This window comes from Chinchilla lanigera, unplaced genomic scaffold (assembly GCF_000276665.1).
Source record: "Chinchilla lanigera isolate Chin_1 unplaced genomic scaffold, ChiLan1.0 scaffold00157, whole genome shotgun sequence".
Taxonomy (NCBI): domain Eukaryota; kingdom Metazoa; phylum Chordata; class Mammalia; order Rodentia; family Chinchillidae; genus Chinchilla; species Chinchilla lanigera.
In genome coordinates this window covers 2005062-2016502 of record NW_004955558.1, presented here as the reverse complement: position 1 = coordinate 2016502, position 11441 = coordinate 2005062, and the positions used below count along the sequence as shown (strand labels likewise).

The window sequence follows — 11441 nt, the reverse complement described above, 5'->3', positions numbered from 1 at the left end:
GTTCCTGTGAAGCTCTACAAAATCCCAATCAGTCCAGAAATATCCCTACTCCCCCTTCCGGGCTGTTTGTATAACTAACTACTCCCACACCCGCACCAATCCCAGCAACTAGGCAACACTAATTTGTTTTGCCTCTTCTAGAATTTCATAGAAATGAAATCACACAATGTGTACTGGGTTCCATCTGGTTTCTTCCACGAAGTGGGACAAAGTGGAAAACTAACGTAGAAGTGATGCGGAGATCAGGAGGCGGCTCAGCTCTGTGTGGGGCAGCGAGGACAGATGGGGTTAGGGTCCTTGTGTGCCCTGAGATGATCCAACACTGGAAGAGGGGAGGTGACCCTGTGGCACCTGGGGAGAGCAGAGGGCAGGGCAAGGGCTGAGGCCCCTGGTGGATAGGGCCTGGAGGCTGGGAGGGCTTCAGCTGGAGGAGGGGTCAAGGGAAAGGCCTGGGCAAAACATCCTGACCTGCAGAGCCTCAGGAGGGCCACTGGAGTACACTCTTCCTCCACTGAGCTGGAGCTGTGCCTGGTGCAGGACCTGACTCAGAGTTCACAGCTTCCTTCTAGTGCCCGTCTGGGGATCAGACTGTGGGGTCCTTGGGCCTTGAGGGGCTGTGATGAGCTGCCCTGCTGGGTGAGGGTCCTGCAGCGGCTCCTCCCACTGACCTGTGTGAGGCCCTGTACTCCTGGCCCCTCCCCTCTGCATAGGAACTGAACTCTGGGCTGCCTTGCCTTAACCATTAAGCCAGGCACTCTCCTCTTTAGGAATCCCTGCGTGCTGGAGTCCCTAAGTGGGAGAGTTGGGCTTGTCGGAAGGACACAGGCTCATTGGACTTTCCCAAACTGTCTCTTCCCAGAACAAGTTTGGGGTGCACTGGTCTACGGTGATGTCCTCCAAAGACTAGTGATAAGAGGGCACCCCTCTCTAACCTCAACGAAACACCTGAAATCTCTACTAAACTGAAGCTCTACATGAATTGGAGCAGCGGTACTATGGTAGCCAATGCCTGAAATCCTTGGGCTGCCTGCTGCTACCATTAACACTGAGTAGATGCCAATTCTGGTGCCATTCTTCTGGACTGATGTGAGTAGACAGGAAAGGCCATCCCAGCCCTGAGCAATGTTAGAGACCCTGGCTCTCTGATCTAGGTCCTGACATTCAGGTCAGTGTACAGAAAAGTATAATAGGAAGACGCAGGTATAGACCAGTGCTTCTCAGCTTTGAGCATTGGTTTCCTCTTTAGGGGACCTGAGGCACTAAAGAGAGAAATATTTTTGCCTAAATCATACAGACATCTCCTCCAGATCCTACAAGCTTGTAGGAGGACACACAGTGGGAGTGAATTGGCTGCAGAATATCTGGTACAGACATGCACGTGGGATGGGTCCATGTGTGTGGAGAATGACATGTGGGACATGCTGTCCTAGAGCAGTAAGCAGGAGCGGGATGCTCAGTCTTTCATGACCCAACAGTTTTGGCCTCTCAACCAAGCCCTTGTGAGGAGTATGAACACAGAAAGCCATAGACAACTTATACTGAATTGTGGGGTGTTGGAGTAAGTTGCTGAGAGACTGACCAACCCTCAGAGCCAGGCTGTGAGAGGTAAGGTCTCTCAGGGCAATGAAAGGAAAGGATAAGAGTTAATTGCAATTTTCTGCAGGTCACAAATAGCAGGCGAGTGTCCAGTAGCGCTTGTGTTGGTTACTTTTCTCTTGTGGCTGAGACAGAAAACCTGATGCCCAGAATGAAGGAAGGAAGTAAGAATTTAGTTCCGAGTTTATGGAGCTGTCAGTCCATACTCAGCTGCCATGGGGCAGAGTGCCACATGGCAGAGGGCAAGAGTTCCTGGCAGTGGAAAACAGCAAAAGCAATCAGAGCAAAAGAGAGGATCAAGAGTAAGCCTCTTCCCCTCCCTTATATTGTAAGCAGGCTCCACATGCCAGAGTGGGTGCAGCACTCACCTCTGCAATCGTACTACGGTTCAAGTGGCTCCATTTGCTGTTTTTAACTCCATGATAACAGAAGTCACTTACGCCATAGTTGACCCCTACTTTTCAGCACTGTGCCTTGGTTAGTAATCAACCCACTTGAACAATAGCTGTGTCATGAAATGGGAACACAACAAACAGGACGAATTAGGATGTGGGCTAAAAGTTAAACTGCCATGGCCATCTGAAATTTCAGTCTGACTTGCTGGGAGAAGTAAACTTTGTGAGAATTGTGACATTGTTGTAATATTCCTGTAAATGAGGTAATGGTTAGTATGGAAAACTACAATGTACTTCAAGTGAAGGTGAGATCCATGTCAGGTTGGATGTCTTCTCTGGCTCCTAGTAGAGACTATGTGTCAGCTGGCTCAGATACAGCCTTGTTCATTCAGCCCTTTGTGGTTTTCTTGTGAGTGCCTTTCTCCATGAACTCACTTGTGGTATCAATTCCTGTTTGGGAGCATAAATCAACCACAAACTCCAGAAGTCCGCCCCATGACTGCTTGAGGCTTTGTGGGGACATCAGACTCAAACCATGACAGGATTTCTAGGGAACATCCTATGAGAGCTGTGTAGTCAAAAACACACCAGAGAGCAGCTATGAAGTTACCTTAGATTTGAAGGGAGCCAGGGAGTCAGGCTACCTCGGTGTACCTAGGGGGACCAAGACAGATCAAAGTGAATAAAGGGGGCATGGCAGGACAGCTGTTGGCCATGCCCTTCTCTGGGTATCAGGAGAGAAACGGGAGAGGCAGGGGCTTCTCCTTTCTCTGACTTCTCTAGAGCTGGGCACCTGTATAAGCACAGGCATGGCTACCCCAGGGAGTCCAGATGGTATCCCGCTGCACTCTAGCACCCTGCCGTGTGTCCTCTCTCGCCGGTATGGGAAAGCCAGGCTGGACATGTGCTGATAATGCCAAGCCAGGGAGGCGAGGTCTGTGACTCCTGTGCCTTGTGTGTCCCACCCTGGCGTGTGTTCTGGCCTCCCTCCCCGAGCTCTGTGTCACCTCTCACTCTCCCTGCCTTGGTTGCTTCCCTTTGCTTTTCCTCTTTGCTGAGCTCAGGCATAACCTGTGCAGGGCGTCTACGTGTCTGCTGCTGCCTGTGTCTGTTTCTCTCTCTCCCTCTGCCTCCCTCACTAGCTGGGTTCCCCTTACTCCGTCCTTCACCCGCACTGTTCAAACGTGGCTGGAATATTCCTCTTGCCTCCTTCTTCACCCTGCTACCGAACTTCCTGACTCACAGTCTCTGTCCTTGCAGGCCCAGGAATGAGTACCTGTCCCATAGCTCATCCTGCTCTGTGGCATCCTGGGAAGGGAAGAGAGGCAAAAGGAAAGAATGAGCATTGTTTGCATGAGAATCTGCAAATATATTATCTTCCTTACTCAGCACAAGGCCACCATGATGCCCCAGCTCCATTTCCCACAGCCAAGCACGGGCATTCTGCTGTTTGACATTGCAGCAATAGAGGTGCTAGTGGATATGCGTGTGCACAGCTGCCTGCGCAACTGTGAATGTGTGCCCTCAAATGTACGTTCATTTCTTTTTTTTTTTTTCTTGGTATCAGGAAACGAACACAGGACCTTTCTCTTCCCAGGCAGTTGCTTGCACCACTGACCTACGTCTCGGGCAGATGTGTATTCATTTGTGCCAGGCTATCTTAACCTTTTTATTGTCCATATTTATAACTTTTTGACATCTGTCTATTTCTGAACAACATTTCCAGCTCACTAATTTTTTATTGGTATATGTTTGCAATGGAAATAACTGCATTTGATTTGTGGATTTTCACGTGTGTGTGTCTCCTTGTGGGTGTGTAATGATTCACCTTCATTCTGTTTTTCTCCCCTGAGATTCGTTTGCTTCCCCTCTCCTCTCTATTGTCTACTATGTCTCCTTTATCATCACACCACTAATGTTTCAACTGTGTTCTTTCTATTTTAAGTCAGTGTATTTTTATAAAACAACACTTTTGGGTATATTTTTATAATTAGTACCCTCGAATGGTTCGTTTGGTGTACTGAATGTCCCTGCTGTGTTTGTACTTGCCTAACACTTCTCTGTGACCACAGTTCTAATATTTTAATATTTTTGGTTCTCCTTTGCCATCAGTTCTGCTCTCGCTAGCACAACTTCTCTCATCTCTCCTTGTTTTCCTCATGCTTTCATTCCTCTGATCTGACTCAGCTTACGCCTGCAGGTCAGGTCTATCTCGTGCTACCATCAGCATCCTCAACCAAGGGACCTATTTTCCAGTGGTTCAACCCTAGATTCTCAGTTATTCAGGTGAGTTTCAGAATGTGAAACCCCTGTTTCCTCTGCAACGGTCCCTGAAGCACCATGGAAGTCATTCTGAAGTCCACAGCTTCAGCCACAGAAATTATCCCTTGGCAGCTGTTCACCATGTCATGAGGGGCAAGATCATTGGTATCCCTACCAGGTAGCAGATGTCCCAGGAACACAAGGATGTCATGACATATTAAAATCAGTAACACCATTTGATAGTTGAAAAGTCCACTTTGTTTGAATAAAATTAGAAAAGAAATGTTGCACATTTCATCTCAATATATTCATAAAGCAGATTCAGTAAAGCTCAGTAGCTGTTTATGACAGATGGAGCCTAAGGAGAGGTTCAGAAGTCCATGTTGGCTACTCCTTCCCAACATCACTTGTGGTTATCTAGTCTGGATAATTTCGATTATCCACACTTTGAATTTGTAGAGGTTTGTGTAGAATCCTGGAACTCCAGGTTGGCCACAGGGGCATGCCCCAGGATACAAGGCCCTGCATAACCAAACTCCGGACCCGGTGGCCTACCACGTCTGATTGTTGAGGGAACAGTACAACAAGTTAGGGCGGCTGGAGAGGGGGATGGAGGGAGACACACACAGGAAGCCAGAAGCACAAAGAGGCAAAGGCAGAGCAAGAGAGCAGGGCAGAAACACAGAGTGCAGGAGCTGGAGGGCAGCAGTGAGAGCTGGAGACAGAATCAGGGTAGACAGAGTCCGAAGCCCCCAGAGAAACATGCAGTGCAGCAGACAGAGGTGATGGGGAAACAAAATGAGACCCTTCGTAGGTCCCGTGACAAAAAAAAAGGCAGAAACCCAAGGGCCACAATATAGGGATCTGCTGTGAAAACACTGAGCACTCAAACCATAACTTGTAGGCAGGCAGAGACAGTCCTGCCTCTCAAATACCAACTCTCTCTCCCATCTCTTGGAAACTTCCCTTGAGGTGCTCCACCCTCTCCTGCATCTCCTTTTCTGGCATCTGGGGATGAATTGAAGGGTGACACTGGGTGTGGACTAGGGGTCTGGGGAGCTGTAGGAGTTGAGGATGGAGCTGTGCTTGGCACTGGGGCTGGGGATCCTGAATGCAGTCAACCTCTCTGTTCTTACAGCTGTGTTCCTTCTCCCTGGACCCTCCCGGTGTCCCTGCTGGATGTCTCCTCATCCCCCCCCTCAACATCATGACTCTGAGTCTGTCTGCCAACTGCTTGCTTCTCTTTGGCTCTCCTTGCCTGCTCTGTGACCTCTGCCCTGTGTCTCCTTGTTTCCTCTCACCCTTCAAGTTTCTTCTCTCTGTTTCTCATTGCAGCTCTATCTCCCTGTGGCGCTCTGACTCTCTTTTATTCCTGCATGACCTTGTGCCCTTTGTGGGTTTTACACCCAAACTGCATGCTAAACTGCCTTCCTGTCCCATTCTGTTACTCGGCAAGAGTCCTTACGGAACTCCCCACCAGCACAGAACATCCTGTCGTGGTAGCTTGAGTTAAGCTTGAAAGTGCAATGCTGCTCTGAAACTACCAGACTAACTGCACACTGCAGATAAAAAGGGTAGAAGCCTGCAAGAAAGAACTAAGGATCAGAAACACCGCTGGGCAAAGACACCACAGGTATCAGTGAGTCCAGAGACAGTAACAGCAAAATTCACCATCCAATAGCTGACCCCAGCCTGAGATCGGACACCTGGTTCCAGCTGTTGGACATCGGGATGCAATGGGGAGGGTCCGGATGGTGTCTGATACCGCAACTGGTTTCTTCAACTTGATGAGCATGAGGTCACTTCCAATCTTAGTTCTGATGTATTGTGGGTGTAGAACAGAGAAACTGGCTTCCATAATCTGGCTGTCTGGTTCAAACCAATCGGAAAGTCCATGGAGGCCCAGCCCAACGGTGTAGTATCTGAGGACGAGGGGATCTTCAGTAGCATGAAAACTGCATCATCTCTGCGAACCCAACCTCAGATGCAAGAAGAATTCAATCCTAGCCTCAGCCGCACTCATCCTCACCCTCAGTGCCATCGCCAGTGCCATTCCCACCTCCACCCTGCCCAGACCCATCCCTGCTGCCAGCCTCATCCCCACTTGGACAGTGGCCATATCCCATTCCAATCACCACTGAGAAATAGCCCACAAAGAGGATAATAGGGTTGGGGCAAGAGAAACATTGTCTAATGTGTTAATTGAGGCGGCCACTAATGTTGTGCTTCAGTATAATATTTGTAATTTCAAAATTAATGCAAGAAGTCCATTGCACAAAATATCAGAAATTGAAGGGAAGACAGCATTCGTGGTCACCTCGCCCTTACACCCCACACCCAGGATCCTGTTTATTTCAAATGTGGATATTTTGTTCATCACAGATGTTTGCATTGTATTAGTTTGTTTAACATAAGACATTGAGATATTTCTCCTGATGTGTGAGGTTTTGCCTCATCTCTCCGTATACTCTGCCCCGCAGCCATGTCCATACCTTGGTCCTAATCCACCTGTCTCTGTCCACATATCCCTCGCCTTGCCGCAGACCTCTTACACCCTGGGAGAAGAGGTCCCTTGTGTACACCACCTGGCTCCTAGATAGTGAACCAATATCCAAGCCCCCTCTCTCAAGCCATCTTCTTCTTTGAACGTTCATGCTCTTGTCAACCGCAGCGTCCGGTGTGGTTTGTCTTCCCACATGTGGGATCTTTCAAACCTAGAGATGTGAATCCTCTTCCGGCCAGGGGAAGTGGATCTCCCAACCAGGACTATGCTTTGAATATAAATCCAGCCCTACTCCAGGCCTAGTGTTTTAAATTCTCATCTGGGGCCAAGTCCAGCCTCTGGGGCTGGGGCTCACTACCTGTCCCAGCCACTCTGCAGCACTGGAACACCACCCTAATCCAAGTCCGGGACCTCTGTGCTCAAACCCAGTCTGGGTCCTGCCCCTCCCTGCAGTGCAATGTCTGACCCTAACCACTGTCTACACTGCCCTAACAAACAGAAGCCACGGCCCACCCATCCCAGTCCAGTGTACTGCCCTCCCCTGCAGTCACGCCTACTGCACTTGCTCACGGTTTCCAGCAGCGCGCAGCTGACAGCACGCACTGCGGGTGCACCAGAACTCCAGCACAGTAGCGGTCATAATTTTCAAACAGTGCAGCAATCCAAGGCTGGGAGTGTGGATTGCAGGGAAAGCCATCAATGATGCGTTTGCTGACCTGTTGGGCCCATCTGCGAGGTGACTACTTTTTCCTTTGGGAGGAATCTCTGCTTCTGCGGGTAGGATGAGCACAGAGAGGATCCACTGGGTGGGTTGATGTGATCCAGCAGTGGATCCAGTAGGGCTCTGGTGGGTCAGGGTTAGGAAGGCCCAGGTTATACCAACAGTGCCTCGGAGGGGCAACGTCTGAGGCTTTGCCTCTGGTGCTCAAGCAGGACAGTTCCAAGGACAGACCCCTTCCTGGGCCTGAAGATTCACACTTTGCTCCACCACCCCAGTAGCATAGACCCAGTGTCAACACACACACACCCTTCCCCAGGAGGAGGCTCTGTGCAAGGCAGAGGAGAGAGGCAATTGTGCCTGGCATTCTGTCTGCTGGACTCACAGAGTGGATGCTGGGGCACAGAGAACAGTCCCTCAGGAAACACTTCTTACCCTGGACCCAGGCCTCTGCAGTGCCTCCTTCCCCAGGGGCTCAGGAACAGTCACCTCTACAGGGTAGGAAGCAGCTGCCACACTTCTCTGCCAGCTGGGGCAGAAGGCTCATGCACAGTGCTGTAGCAGTGTGAATTACAAGTAACATCTGAACACTTGCCTATGGGCCAGAGTACAGGGAGGACCTGCCTCTATAATGTATCTAATCTGCTTCCAGATAATCATTGCAGGTGGCGAAACTAAGGCACAGAGACATTAGGGACATTTCCCAGGTAAGAAGTAGCAGCGTAGGGCTGTGGATCCAGTGGCCTCCCCACCTGTCCATAAGCTGTGTTTCCACTCTGGTGCCATGCAGACCCCCAGGGATCCTGCATGTGGTGCAGGATGACCCATTTTGGGTGCACACAGGTAGCACCCACCCTGAACTCAGATACCTGCTGCTGTGTGGATGATGCAACCCAGGAAACAGAGCCAGAGGACTTCTGCTGTGGCCCCCATGTCAGCACCTGCGGATGAGGAGACCTGGTGAGTCTGGGGCCTCCCGCAGCATTCCAGGAGCAGTTAGAAAAGACTCTGTCCAGCCTGGATTCTGAGAGCCTACCTGAGGAGCAGTAACACAGGGAATAATTTCTCACCCTCTGCCTTGATTTATATCCATTCTCTGCTGGGGATGGACCGAGGACACTCCCATGCTCACACAGCTACAGATCCTTCCCACTGCCTGGTACTGCCTGGTGGCTGGTGAGCTTTTCTACTAAACCCTGCCCTTGTAATGCAGGGTGTTTTACACCACGAGCCAGCTGCTGTCCCTCTCCCCAGTAGGGACCACCAAAAGGCCCCTTCTTCGTACAGATACTGGGAGAAGACAGTGTGAGCTCTGCCTGTGAGGACAGAGGAGGCAGGGAGACTGAGGAATGAGGGGCAGCTAGTGACAGAGACACCAAGACTGAGGCTAAATCACAGAGCAGGGAAGATGGGGCCAAGACTAAGATATGTCATTTCTTGAAGCTGAAGGTGACTGAGCTGGAAATCAAGATGCTCTCAGCACAGATTCAGGTGCAGCCCTGTGCCAGGCATCACACTTGGAGGAGACACGTAGTGAGTCACTTTCACAGCCATCTCCGGGGCCAGGTCTTCGTAGTATCCCCATTCTACCGAAGGTGCAGAGACAGACAGGCTGAGTAAGAAGTGGAGAGGGCAGTAGAGTCTGTGCTTTTAAAACGTCCCTGGGACTGGGCACGGTGACACTGTCTGTAATACCAGTTATGGAGAAAGGAGGATCTCAAAGCCCTCACTGTACATTGAGTCAAAGCGATGCTGTAAGTCAGAGAGGGAGTCACACACCCATTCGGACAGCGACAAGAAAGAGGCAGGAACTCAAAGGGAGGTAAGCAAGCCTGTGGAAGCAAGCCACACAGAGCAAGCCTTGTGCTGTGAGAACACAGGGTTGTTCATCTGGCTTCAGCTCCTGGGGTTCGCATTTCTGCTGTCCTTTCTGGAGCGGTGCTCTGTGGGCTGTTGACTCTCAGAGCATCTCTTCATCTTATGAGGATTGGCATGAGGGCTGGCCTAGCCTGGGGCTGGTGGAACATTAGAGGCTGAGGGCTGAAAGATTAGAGTCCTGAGCACAGCACCCCTGCCTGTCCTGCTTCTAATCAGATCAGGGCATAGGGAGCAGGGCTCCCGGCAGGGAGGTAGGAGAGGAGTGTGGATTTTGGCCATGAAAGAAGTGAGTGCTTCTGTCTGATCACTCACCCTCTCTGTCTCTCATTTCTGATTCCTCCTCTGAACTGCTCCTGCTACCCTTAGCGTCTTCTCTCATGGACGTTCCGGTTTGGATTCCTTCCTTTTGAAGCTGTGCATTAAATCTACATTAAATGAAGCAAATGTACATGAAATCAAGACAATCTGTGTTTCTGTGTGTTTGGACCTGTGGATTGAATCCAGCATCTTCTCCCTGAACTCCATCCTGAAGCATGTTTTACACTTTCATTTCGAGGCAGTGACACATTAGTTCCTCAAGTTGCCCATGGTGTTCTCAACCTTGAGGGACTCCTGCTTCCTTTTCCCAGAGAGCTGGGCTTCCAGGTGTACAGCGCCACAGGCAGTGTGTTTTTCTGACCTAGGCATCTACCAGGCCTGGTGTGGCACATACATCCCCAATTTCTATCACACCAAATCCCAAATGTTTGAACACACCAGACAGGTTTGTCCCTGCCTCAGTCTGTGAAGTAGCTATTGCTTTCACCTGCTGTCTCCCTGGGTCATTTTCTTTTTCCTCTAAAACCATCTACAATTGTGCAGGGGTCCCAGCAGCAGCCACATCTCACATACTTGCCCAGACCCTTCCTCAGTTCCATTCAGCTGAACTCAGCCCCAGCTCATTGCAGATTTCAAAGTGGATGAAGCTGTAAAGGATGTCAACTGGATTCTGCTGGCTGAGGGCTCAGGGCCTCAAGAGTGGCCCAGCCAGAAAGACTGATCACAAGCCACCTGCCCTTCTGAAATGCCAGCCATAAGTCTTTTTGCACAAACCAAGCCTAGGCATCTGTAAGCCTGGGTAGCAGAACTTTGGGAGACCGTGGCACTTACTGGTATATTATTTAATGAAGAGCAGGTGAAAAGGAATAGCTGAGAGCTGAGTGACAAGGTCAAGTGTACTGAGGGAGGGTTCCCACACAGGGTGCAGCTGTTGTGGCCACAGAGCTGAGCTGGACCTTTTCTGCTCTGTTGACCAGGGGTGTTTCAGATGCTCCATCACCTTGGACGATTGGCTCCTGAGACAATGTGCAGCCCTGTCCCTCCAAAAGGATGGGGAGGGCCAGGGACCTCACCATGGCCCATCTGGCTGTGCTCCCAGAGAGTCTCCCCACTGTTCAAATATGCACCTGCTGTTGCTGTTCTGTATGGGGACTTGCTTTAGAGATAAGGGGACAGCATGAGATGACGAGCACCAGACCTACCTGCAAGCGATGAGGAGATAAGGAAACGTTTTCTTATTATTTCTTAGAATATCTCTTGTTTGTTTTGGGATCCCATGGTGTAGTATATGTGTATTCATGAACCTTAATTATCATACTCCATATACATTAGGCTTCTATGGTCACATTTCCCTGCAGTTTTACCCTGGATCTCCGCACCATTCTCCTCTCTGGACTCTCCCCTTTGCAGAGCTGTTCGCTCCACCCCATGGTACCTGCTGGTACGGTTCCTTGCTGTGGTCATGAGGGAAAGAGAACTTAAACAACAGCATGAGTGTACAGGCAAGGGCTGAAGGTATGAGACAGAGAAGATGGTCAGCGTGTTAGCTTGAGGCACTAACAAACATGAAGTGGATCCTCTGAGAGGGAGTGCAGGAGGAGTCAGGGCAGATGCTTCCACTGAAAAAGGGGCAGTGGCTGCATGTCTGAAGATCTAGGTTACCCTGGCACATGGGGTTGCTACGTGCTGCGTTTCTGCTGCTCCTGATCTCAATCATTGCTTCTTCATATGGGTTGAAGTGTTGTGACCTGAGGGACAGGTTGATTTGCAC

The 11441-nt window shown here is 50.3% G+C and overlaps 2 protein-coding genes across 2 annotated transcripts in view; both read right to left on the bottom strand.

Annotated features, from left to right (window-relative positions):
• LOC102009890 (kallikrein-4-like) overlaps positions 1 to 2041 on the bottom strand; it is a 65599-nt gene extending 63558 nt beyond the window's left edge. Inside the window, exon 1 of the mRNA XM_013508851.1 lies at positions 2037 to 2041. Within this exon, the coding sequence (XP_013364305.1) occupies positions 2037 to 2041 (5 nt within the window). The remainder of the gene's footprint in view (positions 1 to 2036) is intronic.
• Positions 2042 to 2626: 585 nt separating this feature from the next.
• Positions 2627 to 11441, bottom strand: part of LOC102009554 (kallikrein-4-like) — a 37689-nt gene continuing 28874 nt past the window's right edge. The window contains exons 4-8 of the mRNA XM_013508850.1: positions 7327 to 7472; positions 5925 to 6175; positions 5702 to 5835; positions 3235 to 3299; positions 2627 to 2645 (exon numbers count right to left, since the gene is read on the bottom strand). Coding sequence (XP_013364304.1) covers positions 2627 to 2645; positions 3235 to 3299; positions 5702 to 5835; positions 5925 to 6175; positions 7327 to 7472 — 615 coding nt within the window. The remainder of the gene's footprint in view (positions 2646 to 3234; positions 3300 to 5701; positions 5836 to 5924; positions 6176 to 7326; positions 7473 to 11441) is intronic.